At 36.5% G+C, this 18,915-nt stretch overlaps 1 protein-coding gene across 1 annotated transcript in view; it reads left to right on the top strand.

Moving 5' to 3' along the window:
* Window positions 1-18,915, top strand: part of NSL1 (NSL1 component of MIS12 kinetochore complex) — a 38,215-nt gene that overhangs the window by 543 nt on the left and 18,757 nt on the right. Inside the window, exons 2-4 of the mRNA XM_079903068.1 lie at window positions 1,645-1,723; window positions 7,189-7,319; window positions 9,040-9,094. Of these exons, the coding sequence (XP_079759194.1) occupies window positions 1,645-1,723; window positions 7,189-7,319; window positions 9,040-9,094 (265 nt within the window). The remainder of the gene's footprint in view (window positions 1-1,644; window positions 1,724-7,188; window positions 7,320-9,039; window positions 9,095-18,915) is intronic.

Genomic DNA, 18,915 nt, shown 5'->3' with positions numbered 1-18,915 from the left:
TACAAGGCGAGCCATGTATGTAACTTGAAATTAAAAGTAAGAAAAAATAGGTGAAATTAATTTTAATAACATTTATTTAACCATGTCTAAGATATCGTTTTAACTTGTAATAATTAGAAAACGAACGAGATAGTTAAATGAACGAGATAGTTTACATTCTTTTGTTCATACTAAGCTTTTCAAATCTGTCTTAAACTTACAGCTCATCTCCTTTCCTACTAGCCACATTTTAAGGCCTCAGCAGCCATAAAGTGGCTAGTTGCTTCCCTATTGGGCGATGCAGACAGAGACTATGAGAAATTCTCCAGGAGAGGGTAATCCTGGAAGTCAGTCAGTCAGTCACCAGGCTAGCTTTTGGTCTTTCCTTTTGTTTGTTTTAGAACATCTTGTAAAGAGAGCGAGAACTTTTTCCCTACAAGTCTAAAGTCTTGCTTTTATAAACTTCAGTAAGATCACACACTGGCCCTTATAATACATTTCCCCTTCCTTTCTTAAATATTTTGCAAAGCCCTGAAGAAGATAGTTTTTTGGGGAAAGACACAACAAATTGAGGGATTTGTGCCTGTCAAAAGGAAGCACACAATCTATATTCAGGAAAAAAAGTTAAAATGTTTATAATGCAGTACAGTTTTGAGTGTGAATGACCACAGTGCAACCAAAATAAAGGGTAAATGGATGAAGGATGAAGGAACACTCCCTGGGTTGTGATTCTGTATTCCAGTGTTGTGTACACTGGCTCTTACATCATTCTCTCCTCGCAAGCAAGGGAAGAATAGAGACATACCTGAGGACATTTTTAGTAGTTTCTTGGAAGAAGACTGTTCTGTTGTGTAATGATCTTAGAGTTTACCCCTTTCTAGGAAGTGCTAAGCTGCTTAGAACATTTAATTATCTTACAAAAAAAAGGAACTTGGCTTAACCTATTATACCTTATTTAATGGATGAGAAAGTGGATTAGAAGATAAAAGGTGTGAAGACTTAAACTACCAAGGGAATTAGCTTGTGTTTTACTTTAATTAAGAGAACAGATAAAAGGCAGAGGCTTTAATTATGTTGACATCTCTTTATCTAAAACCACATAATATAGTATTATCACAGTCTTTTTTGTGATAGTTATTTTAAAATTTATTGAAGTATAGTTGATTTACAATGTGTTAATTTCTACTGTACAGCAGTGGTTCAGTTATATATGCATTCTTTTTTAAAAAAAATTTTATTTATTTATTTTTGACTGTGTTGGGTCTTTGTTGCTGCGTGCGGGTTTTCTCTAGTTGTGGCGAGCGGGGGCTGCTCTTCGTTGCAGTGTGCAGGCTTTTCGTTGCGGTGGCTTCTCTTGTTGCAGAGCACGGGCTCTAGGTGAGCAGGCTTCAGTAGTTGCGGCACGCGGACTCTAGAGTGCAGGCTCAGTAGTTGTGGCGCGGGGGCTTAGTTGCTCCGAGGCATGTGGGATCTTCCTGAACCAGGGCTTGAACCCTTGTCCCCTGCATTGGCAGGTGGATTCTTAACCACTGCGCCACCAGGGAAGCCCCTGCTACTTTTTCTAATATTCTCTATCACAAATCTGAAATTGTTATTTTGCCAAAATGTTTGAATTCAGTATTTAAAGTTACTTTCAGTGACTTGACTATTGTGACTTTATTGCAGACTTTTGAATCAGCTGTGCAAGAGAATGTCAGCATTAATGGGCAAGCATGGCAGGAAGCTTCAGACAATTACTTTATGGGTATGTGATTTCACTTTGTTCCTCTGTCATTCATTTCTGAGTTATTTTTGTGGCTAGTTTTATTTATTAATTTAATTTAATTTTATTTTATTTTTGGTCGTGCTGCGAGGCTTGCAGGGTCTTAGTTCCCCAACCAGGGATCAAACCTGTGCGCAGTCCTAACCACTGGACCCCCAGGGAATTCCCTCTAGTTTTATTTTGAGTGCTAATTCTTATCCCCATTTTCAGTGTCACTTCTTTTAAAATTCCTTTAGTGGAAGAGTTCCTTTGCTGGAAAAAAGAGAAAAGTAATCTAGAAGACTATTGAGGTCATAAGCTGAGGCAAACACCGTAGTGGTTACTGTGATCCTTTATATTGATATATATACTATCTGGCATTTCCAACAAGACTTTCATCTGATTAAACTTCAGAAGTACCCTTGTCAATAGCTTATTGGAAAATACTGTAGAACTATCGCCAGATGAAGAAACAGGTCCAGAGAATCCCTATGCTTAATACTTTATAAATCAAGTTGTATTTTTACAAGTGATCCTTTGAGTAGATAGTGAAGTACTCTTAGAAATGTGAAGTTAAACTATAAAAGTACCATGTAAAGGATGAGGTCAGTATTTGTAGAAACCTCCTTGATAAAACAATATTTTCCTGGTGTAGAGCAGACTAGATTGTACCCTAACTAATGATGTTGACATATCTAAAGAAAAAGTTTTAATAGAAAGAAAATGGTTAGTGTAGGAAGGAAAAAATGTAGTAGAAAAAGAGTGATCAGTGTGGGAAGAGAGGCAGAACTCTCCAGCAATGTCCAGGAGAAGGGCTGCCCCGATAAGAGGACTGGAGTGTCTTGTTGGTCCCCATAGTAATCGTATGGAGATTTGACCAGCATAGATTGATATCACTGCTAGCTGTTCAGCTTAACCACTTATACCCTTGAGCTTATTCCAAGCCCATCAGGATACCCTTGAGCTTATTCCAAGCCCATCAAGTAATTCTCTGTGGCTATAATTTTTCTCCTCAACATTAAGATAATTCTTTGCCCAGAAGACTTCACTGTTTAATCCTCGGCATTATTATAGTTGTCTCTTCAAAGTCACCAAAGTTCACTTTCCGGTTTATATATTAAAATGGAAAAAATAACGTCAGATTTTCCAAATATTATCAGAGTGATTGCCAATTAGTGGGGGAGGGGCAGTGTATCATAATCACCTCGGAGTATTTTCAAACTACACAGCTTCTACTGTGTGTTCAGCTGACTCTTGTTCTTTGAAGTTCACTTTGGAATCGCTTTATTGATTGGTCCAGACTGCCTTCAGCAGTATGATTCATCAGTTTATAGATTACCATGTATTTTCTGACAGGTTGGCAGCCTGGGTAGATGGCTCTGAAGTGTGGATATTCTCTATCCCTTTTCCCCCTTATAACTCTGAGGGGAAATAGCTGAGAATACTACATTTTTACCTTCTTTCATGGGCACTTGATAAATGCCAGACACTGCCAAATTCCAGGAAATAGATGAAAAGATATGGTTCTTACCATTTAGGAGCTCATCACTAAGGGAAGGAAATAGACAAAGAATCACTATTACTCTTCAGGAAGTAGGAGAAGACGTAACAGAGTAGGTTGTTGTTAAAGGAAATGCCTTTAATAAGTAAGCGTGTGCTAGACAGAAAGGAGGTAGGAAGGACATTTGAAGCAAAGAGAAAAGCATATGCAAAGGCACAAAGGAGTGATATGTTTGCAAAATGTCAGCAGTGAATTGGAAATGCTAATGACAGATGTGGCCAGAAAGATAAGTTGGGACCAGATCACAAAAAACCCTGTAGGATATGCTGAGGAATCTGCACTTTATCCTGTAGGTAATAGGAAGCTGGTGAAGGTTTTTAAAGTAAAATTACAGTAGTCCCTTCTTATCTGAGGTGGATGGGTTCCAGGACGCCCAGTGGATGCCTGAAATCTCAGATACTACCAAACCCTATATCTACTATTTTTAAAAAAATTTTATTGAAGTATAGTTGATTTACAATGTTGTGTTAATTTTTTCTGTACAGCAAAGTGACTCATTTATACATATATGTATATTCTTTTTCATATTCTTTTCCATTATGGTTTGTCACAGGATATTGAATATAGTTCCCAGTGCTATACAGTACGACCTTGTTGTTTATCCATCCTATATATATCTATGATAGAGTTTAATTTAGAAATCAGGCACAGCAAGAGATTAACAGCTATAACTAATAATAAAATAGAACAATTATAATAATACACTATAATGCAAGTTATGTGAATATGATCTCTCTCCCTCATTCTCAGAATATCTTATTGTACAAATTTAATGCCTTCTCCATCTTAACTAAGGACGTATCATGCAATATGGCTGTAACTTTTGGAATTTGAGGTACGACAACAAAGCTAGTACGGATTTCTTTTTCCTTCTTCACAATTTCATGGATAGAAGATTTATTCTTACTGTCAATCTTAGCAACTTCAGCATAAAATTTTTTTCCTTTATTAAGTTGTGAACTTTCACCTTTTCATTTAACGGAAGCACAGCTTTTCTTTGCCATATTTGAATTGCCAGCATCACTACTCTTGTGCTTTGGGCCCATTATTAAGTATCAATAAAATAAGGGTTACTTGAAAACAAGCACCACGATACTGCAGCAATGGCTACCAAGTCACTAATGGGCAGGATACACTGGACAAAGGGATGATTCATGTCCTGGGTGGGACAGAGCAGGATGTTGCGAGATTTCATCATGCCACTCAGAATGGCGCACAATTTAAAACTTATAAATTTTCCATGTAATATTTTCAGACCATGGTTGACCATGGGTAACTGAAACTGCAGCAAATGAAACCACAGATAAGGGTGCACTACTATAACAAGAAAAGGCTTGTGTTTTAGAAAGCTAACTGCTGGCTGTGTGGGGGCAGATTGGAGAAGGGAGAAATTCCAGGGAGAACCTCTAAGACCTCAGGACGTTATTGCAGTAATATACCAAAAGGTGGTGAAGACTTACCCTAAGAAAGGAGAGAAGAGGACAGGTTCAAGAGATGTTAGCAGGTAGAATTAATAGGATCTGTGTCTGATCTGATACATAGAATCAATAAGTAAGCTTCACAAGGGCAGAGGTTTTTGTCTGTTTTGTTCATTGAGATCATTGTGCAAATGAGTGAATGAATAAAGAATGAATGAATGTACAAATGAAACCAACTTTCTCCTTGCCCCTCTACCCTGAAAGGAATTGAATTCAGAAGGCTGGACCTGACACATTTAAGAATTAAAAGATAAGTTCTTGAGAGCAGGGATTATATATTTTTTTCTCATCACTATGTTTTCAATACTTGGCTAGGCACACAGTACATATTTGTTAGATTAATGACAAATTCTTCCCTGCTCAAATTTATATATTTCAGTTTTGTAGCTTTATCATTAGGTGGCGCTAAGAAACCGTTTTCTTCTCTACATGGAAGATTTAGCTGGGAGACTTGTTTTTTTAAACTGATTGTGAAATAGTTACAATATTCCTTTCAGGCTAGTGATTGAACTTCTTAAATAAATTAAAATATAGGGAAGACTGCTCATTTAAATGAGTATTCAAAGTAAGAAATGACTATATTTTATAATACTCTCAGAAGAAGTAATTTAATTGGACTTGGTGAATATTATTTTCACGAATGCAAGGCCATACATGATATATACCTCATTAATCTTTATGATATATATGTTTATGCTGATGTATGTCAGAAGTGTCTCAAAATGTTCTCAAAATATGTAACATGTTTCAGATTTCTCCCTAATGAAGCTCTACTCAATAAAATAAATAGATCTATTTCTATGATAGACTTTGACATAGCAGAACACAAATGACGTAAGACCAGTTAAGCTGAGGACCTAGCTCTTTAGTATTTTTAGCTACTTAATATTTGCTACTTTTTAAAGTGATTTTCAAAATAAAGTTGGTGTATCCCCTGCATTCATTTCATCTGGGGTGCTTAATTTCTGGGCCCCATTCCAGAGAACTCTACTAGGAATCAAAATTTCTGCACTTCTCCTTACCAAAGAGTATGTACTGTGTGATTTCATTTATATAAAATTCTAGGAAATGAAAACTAGAATATAGTGACAAAAATTTGATCGGTGATTGCCTGGGGATAGAGAGCAGTTTGGGAGGAGCAGGAGGGAGAGATTACAAGGGAGCATTAGGAAACTTAGGGGTGATGATTGTGTTCATTATCTTGACTGTAGTGGTGGTTTCAAGGGTATACACATATGTCAAAACTTATCAAATCGTATACTTTAAATATGTGCAGCTCACTGTATGACAGATATACCTCAATAAAGCTGTTTTTTAAAAAGTAAAAAAATATGTCTGCACTTCTGACAAGTTCCCCAGGTGATTATTCATTCTTTCAGAGTTTGAGAATCAGTACATTTGACTCTTGAACAGCTCAGGTTTGAACTGCAAGAGTCCACTCATACAGCGATTTTTTTCACCAAATACAGTACGACACCATTTGTAGTTGGTTGAATCCACAGATGTGGAAACTCTAAAGTTTCCACAGAGGGCAAACTATAAAGTTACGCTTGGATTTTTGATGGCAAGGATGGTTGGTGTCCCTAACCTCCACGTTGTGCAAGGGTCAACTGTACTTTAAAACATAGGAAAGCAACTGACAAGATAGCTTTAGCCAAATCAAAGAAACTCTAAAGTCACCATATCTTTTATGTTTTCCTGCCATTTATCCAGTTGTACCTGATTCAAATCTAGCTACTCCACTCACTGCTATTGTCACTGCTTTGGTTCACCACATGACACAGTCAAAACTTATTAGCATCCCTGATGTTAAATGTTCTTTACAGTGTGGCTCTTCTATATATTATCATCCTTTTTTCCTTATACTTTAACCTGCAGCCATTTAGATCTTTTTCTGTTTCCTAAAGACTCTTTGATCTTGCAGATACTGTTTTCTCTGCCTCAAATGCATCTCCCTATTATTTTTTTCCCTACCTTTTTTATGCAGTGGATTTACACTTATATTTCAAGTTCCAAATCAAATGTTATTTTCTCTTTAAAGTCTTAAATTCCCAAGGCAGAGTTAGTGTTCCACTATTCTTTGTCCAGATAGCAGTTTGTTCATACCTCTACTGTATTTATTCAGTTGTTTTGCAGTTGTATGTCTGTTTCTTCCAGTGAACCGTGAGCTCTTAGAGAACAGGGATTATGTTCTGTTCATCTTTGTATTTCTCTGATTTAGGCTTGGCTTCCCATAGGGGCTCAGTAAGTAATCGACTGTTCAATGAATACATGAATCAGTTACCAAAGTGGAGCATCCATTAACTTGCCATATTTGTTTTCCTTAAATTTTGTGTTTTCTAAATTTAGTTTATTATGTTACATTTTCATATAGAATATTAAAAAATGTGTTTAAGGAATTTTTTGATATTATTTTTCCCTCAAAATAGATTCTGATATCAAAGTCCTTGAAGACCAGTTTGATGAAATCATAGTCGATATAGCCACAAAACGTAAGCAGTATCCCAGAAAGATCCTTGAATGTGTCATCAAAATCATAAAAGCAAAACAAGAAATTCTGGTGAGATGATTTACCTTTAAAATAGTAAATTTTATGTAATGTCTATTTTACTACAGTAAAAAAATTAAAGTATGAGATCCAAGTGGAGGTAAGTGACATTTTGTTTTCTTTGTCTTTCCTGCCTCAGTTGCTACTGTTTGTCTCCTTCAGAGTCACACTAGGTTTTGAATACAGCTGATGATAAAATAAAATAGAATTTGAAGATAGAAGACTGACAGTGACTTAATTCTGAGACCAGGAGGGAAAAAGAAATGTATTTTTTAAGCCTTTTCCTTCTATCCGTCATTTGTGTTTGGCACATTATTTGTATATGTTTATGTATTTTGGAAGACCCTTTAGTTAAATCGATGATGAAGATTGACTACCTGTTTTTTAACAACAAAATTTGCTTTATGAATTGTGTATAATTTGTTTTGTTCCAAAAATCATGATGAGGTGGAAGTAGGTTTGCTGGGAATGGCATTGCCTGTGGAGTGAGACATACATGTTGCTTTCGATGGTGCTTTACTTTTTGTCATTAGTTTTTGAAATTAGCATACTTTCACATATAAATTTTCTAGTTGCTTTCCTTTCAGGAATTGTTTTAGAGAGTGAAGACAGGTACTTTCTCTAAAACATTTTAGTTATCATTCTGTGAGAAAAAAATAATTATAAGCAAAATTTTTCATTTTTTTCTTCCATAGAAGTCAGTCCTCCAAGAAATACCCCACTCCCTTTTGCCTCATCCACTTTTAAAGTTTCCTCGGGAAAAACATTCAAAATGTATTTATTTTCCAGCATCTCCCTCTCTATTACTACCCTTCCTCCCCCACCCAAACCTAGTAATCAGTATTGCATAAAAGAAAGGAAGTTGGCCGGCCTAGGTGGGGTACTGCTGTGGAAGTTTAAAATTGATGCAAAATGGATGGGGTAAGGATACTAAAGACAGCTTTTTTAAAAAACAAACAAACAACAACAACAGTAACAAAAACTTTTTGGCTTCTGCTACTTTGGGCAAGAGAAAGGAGAGACATTCTTCTCTTTCTTTTTGCCTGAATTTTGGATCCCGTTCTTATAGTTCTGCTATTGCAGTCCCAGTGTATCACAGGATACGTAGGTAGGCATTAGTGTGCTGATATGGTAGTGGCCTGGCCACGTTTTTGGTTTTTTTTTTTCTGGCCACTTTTTAAAACAGTTTCTGTGGGACTATGAGTTCTGAGTTCTAAACACTTCTTAAAATGAACTTTTGAAAAACAGTCCATTCATAATTTGAAAACTACCTTGTACTTTATAAACACAAGATTCCATCTCTATGCCTCTAATTTGCTTGATTGCTTTTCTTATGCTTTTTGTTTTTCCTGGGTTTTTTTTTTTGGCTGCACTTTAGTTCCTTGACCAGGGATTGAACCCTGACCCTCAGCAACAAAAGCGTGGAGTCCTAACCACTGGACCACCAGGGAATTCCCTCTTATGCTTTTTTATGGTGCTATATCTTAGTGTATGCAGTAGGTGGCAATACTATAAAAGGTATAATTCAGTCTTAGTTTGATCTTTTCTTTTCTCCTCCCTTTCCTACAGATTTTCAGGATCTAATTTTGGGGTATTTTGTTTGTTTTTGTTTTTTTAGCAAAAGAATGGTACTACTGACTAATAATATATTTGCTTATATAAACTGAAGAAAATGTTTGTATGAGGCACTAAGTTGTTAAATTAAATCTATTTTAATTTATTTTATGTTTAGAAGCAATACCACCCTGTTGTACATTCACTGGACCTAAAACATGACCCTGATCCAGGTGAGTCAGTGTTTATGGTAAAAGTTAAGCATGAGCTTGTAATTTTCAGGAGTTCCTGATACTCTTTTAAAGGTTTCAGCATCAAGGGTATCTTCCCTTTGATGCTCTAACTCACTACCAGTCATCAGTGTTTAACTCTTTTTTTCACTTAGGATTATAAGAACTTGGTCTAAACCTTCCAACTCAGAATCTCCAGGGCTAGGACCCAGGAATCTGGACTTTTATTAAGCACTCTCCTGACCTAGACTATTATAACACCTTGTCAATCTCTAACTTCTGTTATAATACCCTCCCATCTCTAATGCTATTAAACCATCCATTCTTTGCATTACAGCCAAAGTTATACTATTAAAGCACTCATGGTGTCTCTCCTTAGTGTGATAACCATCACTGGTTTCTCATTATTTGCAGAATAAAATCCAACAAAAATATAATGTTGAACTTAAGAAGAGATACATACACTTGTTATGCCTTTGAACTCAATTCTGTTTCCACTTAGGTGCATCCTCTAAATCACAAAGAAATAAAATTTATACCAATTTTGTAAATCCAGCAATAGAACTGACTTTGCTAAAAATGTGGATCATATGTATTTTTAAATGACTGTATTCTCACATTTAAAAATTTCTAGCAGTTTTCTTGAGACCTTTTGAAATTTGCCTTTGGTGCTCAAAAGTATCATTTCTGAAATATCAGTGAAACAGTTAAGACCTTCATTTATTTGTATGGGATTTCTATACATATGGCTTTGAGTACCTCACCCTTGTTGAATTCTGATTTACTTTCTAACATGTCCCCTTGCCCTTCGTAAGTGTCCCAAGCCACTGGGATAAACTGAGAGGGGGAAGTAAAGATACTCTGAAATTGGTTAAAATCACAGCACTCACTGTATTTGATAATAAAAATTGACCTAGGACCTAACACTTAATTGTCATGGTTCACTAAAAAGGATTAGTTGCCAAAATGCAGTGGTTGACATATACTTGTTTTGGTTTTGAACAACAAAAAAATAATAATTGAAAAATGTGTTGTCACAATATACTCAAGTATTACTTTTTAACTATAGTTAATTCTCCAAAGAAACTTGGTTAACCTTTTTATCTTAGGAGGGAAAACAGGTTTATTTAAATGATCCTTTGACAGTCTACGTGATTTTCTTCCTACCATTCCAGTTATGTAGTATTAGTGGAAAAATCTTCTTTGTCATGTGATTCTGACTTAACAGTTAAGCAAATAATTAGAATCTATCTTTTGGATAAATTTTGAGATTTTTGTCATTATACATTTTCATAATGTTTATAAGCTTAGAATAGCAGCAGCTCTTTAAGCACAGCAAAATTAACTTATTGTTTTATTAGCTGGATGTCCTTGGGCAAGTCACTTGACTTCAAGCCTCAGTTCCCAGGGGGAACTCTGGGGGATATGGAGATAAAAAAGATTCTCCCCGTAAAGAGCTTATGTCTGAGTAGAAATAAGAGATAAACATAAAACAGGATTCTTTCATGCTCTCCAACTGATTCCTTTCCCGGTTTTCTCCATCCGAGTAAACAGCACCTTCTCCTACGTACTGCTTTAGTGAGAAGTCAACTTTGATTCTTTCCTCTCCTGACTCCTCATCTACAATCCATCAATAAGTCCTACAAATTATTCCTTTGAAATATAATCTCACATTCATCCACTTCTCTTCACCTCTCTATTATCACCTCTAATCTAGGTCACCATCACTCTAGCCAGGATTTGTAGACGTGCTTTCCTGAAGGTCTTCTGTTTCACTCTTATTCTCTTCCAATCCATTGCATGCACCTCAAGCAGAGTTGATTTTTTAAAAAATTCTTTGAAAATTTCAAACATATAGAAAACATGGAGTATAACATAATGAACATCTTTGTATTTACCACTTATTTTTAAGGGCTATTCAAATTTGCCAAACTTGGGTCAGACCTTCTTAGGAATTAAAAGATATGGATACAGTTGAAACTTTCTTTGTACCCTTCACCATCCCATTCCACTCCCTCTTACTTCAGAAGTAACCACCATCCTCAAGGTTAGTGGACCGTTCCTATCCATGTTTTTATGCTTTTATTGATACTTCATCAATGTATCCATAAACAATGTATGGCATTTGTTTTAAAATTTTACATATATTGTATCATACCAGTCATATCATTCTGCAACTTATTTTCCCCCCTCAATATTTTATACACACATATCTCTCTATTCATTTAGTTTCTAAATAATATTCCTGAGTATGAATACACCTCTGTAAATCCATTCCTCTACTGAGGGACACTTAGTTTCTTTTTTTTTTTTTTTGGCTGTTATAAACAATATTACAATGAATATTTTTATACCTGTGTCCTTGTAAAGTGTAAATATGTCACATATTTTGTGGGGTAGATTTCTGAAAGCAAAATTTCTAGGTCCACAGGGCTTGTCTCTGTTCAGCTTTATTACATATGAGCTTTACTACCCCTCCAAAAGAGTCGTATCAGTTTACCGTCCCGCCAGCAGTGTTTGAAAGTTCTTGCTTCTCTACATTTTGCCAACAATTATTACTGTCAGGCTTTCTGTATTTTTTTTTTTCTGCCAATTTGATGGATGTGCGATAGTATTTAAAGTGAGGTTGAGCATCCTTGAATTCCCTATTTATATTCTTTGCCCGTTTTTTGGTTGGGTTATTTGAATTTTCCTTATTCATTTCTAAGAGTCATATACACAGGCACATGAATGTACATGCACACATACATTATGGATATTTAGCTTATGAGCACTGTAAATATTTGCTCTAAATTTTTGGCTTGTCTTATAACTTTATAATGACATTTTATATATGCTTACATAAGTTTTAATGTAGTCGGATTTACCAGAGTTTTTCCATTATAAATGCTCTTTCAGTGCCTTTAAGTGTCTATCTAAATGACATAAAGATCCTTTGTTATTTTATTTATAGACTTTTGATTATCATATTTAGGTCTTGAATGCAACTGAATTTTTAAAAAAATTTTATAAGGAAGGGATCTAATTTCTACTGTACTGGTAGCCAGTTGTCTTAGCATCATTTATTGAATAGTCCATCTCTTTTCCACTGCTTTGTAATGTCACTCTCTAATATACTAAGTTTCCATGTATTTGGGGGTCTGTTTCTGGGCTCTGTCTCTCTTTTTCTTTTTTTTTTTTTTTTTTTCTGGGCCCACGTCTTGTGGGATCTTAGTTCCCTGACCAGGGATTGAACCCTGGCCCTTGCCAGTGAAAATGTGGAGTCTTAGCCACTGGACCACCAGGGAATTCCTCTGGATTCTCTTTTAACGTTATTTGTTGACTTGGCTGTCTCAGCACCATTACCACACTTTTTAAGTTTCTGTAGTTTAAAAAGAAGTCTTGATATCTTGCAATTTCTTCCAAATTTTGTTGCCTGTTTTTGGCCCTTTACTCTTCCATAGGAATTGTTAGGATCAACTTGTAAAATTGCTTGAAAAATCTTATTGGGATTTGATTGGGATTGCATTTAATTTATAGATAAATTTGGAGAGAAGTGCCACGTTTACAATATATGTCTTCCCATTTGTGGACATATTATATCTCATTTTGGGTTTTTCAAAATGTCCTCCAATAGTGTTTTATAAACACATGTAATAAAGATGTTTATAAGAATGCTGCCTGCTTGCTATGTTGAAAACAGTGTTATTTAAGGGACTGGATCTGATAAGATATTCTGTAATGCATGTAGAGAAGTGTTTAAAGACATGTAATAAAGATGGTTTTAAGGAAAAAACAGTATTTTATAAATTTCTCCACATAGGTTTTACACATCTTTTATTTGTTCCTAGATACCTTTTTGTAGCTATTGTAAATAGTAATATTTTGGGATTGCACATTGTAATTGAATATTCCTGGTGTTTAGGAATACCGTCGATTTTTATTTGCTGAACTCTTGTTAGTTCTAATGGATTATCTAATTTCAACTAGATTTTTAAAAATGTAGATAATCATATCATTTGCAAGTAATGCTAGGTTTTATCTTTTTCCTAACTTTATACATGTTCTATTTTTGTCTTATTATTGCATTGATTAGAGCCTCCATTATAAATATTTAGGGGGTGCGGGAAGGATAAATCAGGAGTTTGGGATTAGCAGATACAAACTACTACATATAAAACAGATAAACAACAAGGTCCTAATGTATAGCACAGGGAACTATATTCAACGTCCTATAATAAACCATAATGGAAAAGAATATGAAAAAGAATATATATACATATGTATAACTGAATCAGCTTGCAGTACCCCAGAAACTAACACAGCATTATAAATCAACTATACTTCAACAAAAAAATTTTTAAGGAAAAAAAACCAAAAACTGAAAAAAAAAAAACCTCCAGTGTAATGTTGAATACTAGTAATGATAGTGGCCATGATATATATATATTTTTAAAATTTATTTTATTTATTTATTTTTGGCTGCGTTTGGTCTTCGTTGCTGCGCGGGCTTTCTCTAATTGTGGCGAGCAGGGGCTACTCTTGGTTACGGTGCGCGGGCTTCTTATTGCGGTGGCTTCTCTTGTTGTGGAGCCCGGGCTCTAGGTGAGCAGGCTTCAGTAGTTGCAGCGTGCAGGCACAGTGGTTGTGGCGAGCAGGGGCTACTCTTGGTTACGGTGCGCGGGCTTCTTATTGCGGTGGCTTCTCTTGTTGTGGAGCCCGGGCTCTAGGTGAGCAGGCTTCAGTAGTTGCAGCGTGCAGGCACAGTGGTTGTGGCTCGCAGGCTCTAGAGTGCAGGCTCAGTAGTTGTGGTGCACGGGCTTAGTTGCTCCATGGCATGTGGGATCTTCCCAGACCAGGGCTCGAACCCATGTCCCCTGCATTGGCAGGCAGATTCTTAACCACTCCGCCACCAGGGAAGCCCAGTGGCCATGATATTTTAAAATTATGAATAAATGTTTAATTTTATTGAACACTTCTTTTGCATCAACTGAGATCATATACTTGTTTGACCAACTTTATTGAGGTATAGTTTACATATAATAAAATACATCAATTTTATGCATACAGTTTGAGTTTTGACAAATGTATACAACTATGTAACTGTGACCACAATTCAGATATAGAATTTTTCATCACTCATGAAGTTCCCTTATGCCCCTAGATCGTATGCTTTTTTGTCTCTAACTGTTAATATGGTGAGTTAACAGTGACAGATTTTTCTGATGGTTATCTTTGCATTCATAGAGAAAACCCCACACTCATTAGTATATTTTTTCTTTTATACACTTGAATTAAATTTACTTATACTCTATACCTGTATTTTATTTAGTATATTAACCTATAGTATATTTGCATCTGTAGTCACACAAAAAATAAACATGTGTTTTAAAACATACTGAACAGGCAGGAATAGAGACATAGACGTAGAGAATGGATGTGTGGACATGGTGGGGAGGGGCGGGGAGGGTGGGACGGGTTGGGAGATTGGGAGTGACATGTATACACTACCATGTGTAAAAAAGATGGCTGGCCTGAGCATGCTGTAAAGCACAGGAAGCTCAGCTCGGTGCTCTGTGACGACCTAGATGGGCAGGATGGAGGGTGGGGTGGGTGGGAGGTTCAAGAGGGGGGATATAGATATGCATATGGCTGATGCACTTCATTGTACAGTGGAAGCTGGCACAACATTGTGGAGCAATTATACAATAATAAGGAAAAAAATAATAGTAAAGCAGGTGAACTTCAATGAAAAAAACAAACCATACTGTCCCTTTCCAGTTTTGTCATCAAGGTTATGCTGCCCTCACAAAACAGTTTCTAAATGTTGGAGGTTTTTTGTTCCTTGAAGAGTTGATAAGGTTCATGTATAAAACTGTGGGCCTGGGGTATGTATGGGGGTAAGTTTGACTTAACTGATTTAGTATACTTAATGGTTATTGATTTCTTCAGGTTTTTAATTTTTTCTTGAATCAAATTTGGTAATATTTGTTTGGAAAATAGTCTGTTTCATCCGTGTGTTCAATATGTTGGTATGAAACTGTAGTAGTTGCTTGTAATTAAAAAAATTTGTTCCACATATGCTTATTTCTTAATGTTGTTTGTTTTTGCTTTCTCTTTTTTCTTGATATCTTGCTCTAGATTTCTTTGTTTTTATTGGTCTTTGCAGAGAGTCAGCTTTTAGTTTTGCTGAGTTTCTCTATTGTTTTTTTACTTTTCTGGTTCCTTGAGTTCTGATCTTATCTTTAGTGTGGTCTTCCTGCTTTCTTGAGTTTTCTGTTATTTTTAGCTTCTTGAGTTAAACACTTAAGTTTACTTCAGTCTTATTTTTTAATAAATATGTTTAAGGATACATTTAGATTTATCTCTAAGTCCTGCTTTAGCCATATCCTCGAGACATGACATGTAGAACTTTCACAATTCAGCTCTGAATATTTTTTTGTTTCCAAATATAGGAGTTTTACTATTTTCCCTCTTTTTTGCCATCTATCATGTTGATAGATTTTTCTTTATTCTCTTATTTTCCTTTTTTCTGGTTTGGAAGCTATATGCTATGCTTCTTTTCCTTTAGTGTTACCTGTAAAATTTTAGCATACTATAATTTTAAAATTATCTAACACAGTCGGGAGTTATACAGTATTTCAAGTCCCCTCCTGGGCAAGAAAAGGACTTTATTACACATTACCCACTGAATAAGCATACCCCTCCCCCAATTTTCCTTCTTGTTTGTGTCTAGAACTTTAGTTCTTCTCTTGTTAAAAAACACTTCAATAGTTGCTACTTTTTTGCACTCAGTGATTAATTAAATTTATAGCAAAATGTTCCAAACTCTCTGTCATGGCTTCCTTCTAGGTTTACTACTCTGTTGATGGGTTCCTTAGGTACTTTGAGTAAAAGTCTGTGGGCGGTAGACTCTTAGTTTTTATTTCATGCTCTTGAATTTTGTTTTATTTACTTTCATGTACCATATGGAATATATTACATCATTATCTTTGACACTTATTTTTTTCTAGTGGCTTTATTGAGGTACAATTCATATACTATCCCGTTCACCCATTTAAAGTGTGCAACTTGATATTCACAGGGTTTTATGCAGCCATCACTATAATTAATTTTTAAACATTTTCATCACTTCAAAAAGAAACCCTACATTCTCCCCCTAATCTCTCATCCCTCTCCCTTGGCCCTAGGCAACCATTAATCTGCTTTCTATCTATATAGATTTGACTATTCTAGACATTTCTTATAAATTAAATCATGTAATATGTCATCCTTTAAGAATGCCTTCTTTGAATTAGCATGTTTTCAAGGTCCATGTTGTAGCATGTATCAGTATTTCATTTCTTTTTTTGCCAAATATTCTATTTTATGGACATATCACATTTTATTTATCCATTTATCAATGTATAGCTATTCTTGAGTTGTTTCTACTTTTGGTTGTTATGAATAATTCTGCTATGAACATTTGTGTACAAGTTATTGTGTGGACATATGTTTACAGTTCTCTTGAGTATATATAGCTAGGAATGGGATTGCTGGATCATATGGGAACTCTATGTTTAGAGGAACTGTTGAACTGTTTTCCAAAGTGGCTGCCCCATTTCACATTTCCACCAGCAGTGTTCGAGGGTTCCAGTTCCTCCACATCCTCATCAGCTCTTGTTATTTTCTGTCTTTTTTTTTCTGTCTTTTTTTTTTTTAATTGGAGTAAAATTGTTATGTTAGTTTCTGCTGTACAGTGAAGTGAATCAGCTATATGTCTACCTATATCCCCACCCTCTTGGACCTCCCTCCCCCCTTCCCCCCCCCCCCCCCGGCCCTCTGCCATCTAGGTAATCACAGAACACAGAGCTGAGCTCTTGGTGCTATACACCAGGTAGTGTATTTACACATGGTAGTGTATTTATGTCAAACCTAATCTCCCAATTCGTCCCACCCTCTCCTTCCCCCGCTGTGTCCCCATGTCTGTTCTCTACGTCTGTGTCTCTATTCCTGCCCTACAAATAGGTTCATCTGTACCATTTTTCTAGATTCCACATATATGCATTAATACGTGATACTTGTTTTTTTCTTTCTGGCTTATTCCACTCTGTATGACAGATTGTAGGTCCGTCCACATCTCTGCAAATGACCCAATTTTGTTCCTTTTTATGGCTGAGTAATATTCCATTGTACATATGTACCACATCTTCCTTATCCATTCATCTGTTGTTGGACATTTAGGTTGTTTCCGTGTCCTGTCTATTGTAAATAGTGCTGCAATGAACATTGGGGTACATGTGTCCTTTTTTTTTAAAATTTTTTTTTGGCTAAGTTGGGTCTTCATTGCTGCATGCAGGCTTCCTCTAGTTGCAGTGAGCAGGGGCTACTCTTCGTTGCGGTGTGTGGACTTATCATTGCAGTAGCCTCTTGTTACGGAGCATGGGCTCTAGGCACACAGTTTTCAGTAGTTGTGGATCAGGGACTCTAGAGTGCAGGCTCAGTATTTATGGTGCATGGGCTTAGTTGTTCCGTGTCTTGGACCAGGGCTCAAACCTGTGTCCCCTGCATTGACAGGTAGATTCTTAACCCTGCGCCACCAGGGAAGCCCTATGTGTCCTTTTGAATTATGGTTTTCTCGGTATATGCCTAGTAGTGGGATTGCTGGGTCATATGGTAGTTCTATTTTTAGTTTTTTAAGGAACCTCCATACTGTTCTCCATAGTGGCTGTATCAATTTACATTCCCACCAACAGTGCAAAAGGGTTCCCTTTTCTCCACACCCTCTCCAGCATTTATTGTAGATTTTTTGATGATGGTCATTACAGCCGGTGTGAGGTGATACCTCATTGTAGTTTTGTTTTGTTTTGTTTTGTGTGATACGCAGGCCTCTCACTGCTGTGGCCTCTCCCGTTGCGGGGCACAGGCTCTGGACGCGCAGGCTCAGCGGCCATGGCTCACGGTCCCAGCCGCTCTGCGGCACGTGGGATCTTCCTGGACCGGGGCACGAACCCGTGTCCCCTGCATCGGCAGGCAGACTCTCAACCACTGCGCCACCAGGGAAGCCCTAATTGCCATTTTTTTATAGATAATCTATTTTTTCTCTCCTGATTTTTCAGAATTCTTTTTGTATTCTTAATGTTCTGCACTTTTACCATAATGTGGCTAGATGTTTATTTTTATTTACGTAGCATGGTGCTTGAGGTGCACTTTTTTTTTTAAACGTTGAAAGGAACTTTATTGCTTTTTCTTCATTATGTATAAACGCATTCACATTCCACAAGTGTTAAAAGCGTAAGAAACAAATTTAAATCACACAAAATCATGTACTCAAGAGATAATCACTATTAACATGTTTATAACCAGTGACCAAGTATTATAATATATTGCTTGAGGCTACACCTTCAATCTACCTGAAGGTCTTGCTTCCTTTACCTTGAAAATTGAATCCAACTACTTCCTACCAAATCCATCAGTACTGCTGTTGTCCTTGTCACTGTATTCTCCTAGTGGGACTGCTACAGTAGTCTCCTCACTGGTCTCCTTCCATTTCAGTTTGCCACACAGCGGATTCTTTTTAAAGCATAATCCGATTATGTCACCCCCTGCTTAAAAGTCTCCAGTGGCTCCCCATCATACTTCCCTTGGTCTCTCTGACCTGGTCCCTGAGTGCTCCTCTTATTCCATCTCTGACCCCGGTTTCTTACCACTCTCACCTTTGTTTACTGAGCTCCAGCTACACTAGCATTCTTTCTGTTTCACCAAGAATGTGCCAAACACACAGTGGCCCTGTGGCTTTCACACTTGCTGCTCCCCCATTCCTATCTGAAACTTCATTCAGCTGTCTGTTCAAAGTGTTACCTCAT

Source organism: Stenella coeruleoalba (genome assembly GCF_951394435.1).
Source record: "Stenella coeruleoalba genome assembly, chromosome: 1".
Classification (NCBI taxonomy): domain Eukaryota; kingdom Metazoa; phylum Chordata; class Mammalia; order Artiodactyla; family Delphinidae; genus Stenella; species Stenella coeruleoalba.
Note: the sequence above shows the minus strand (reverse complement) of the source record. Positions and strands in the feature narration are given on the sequence as shown.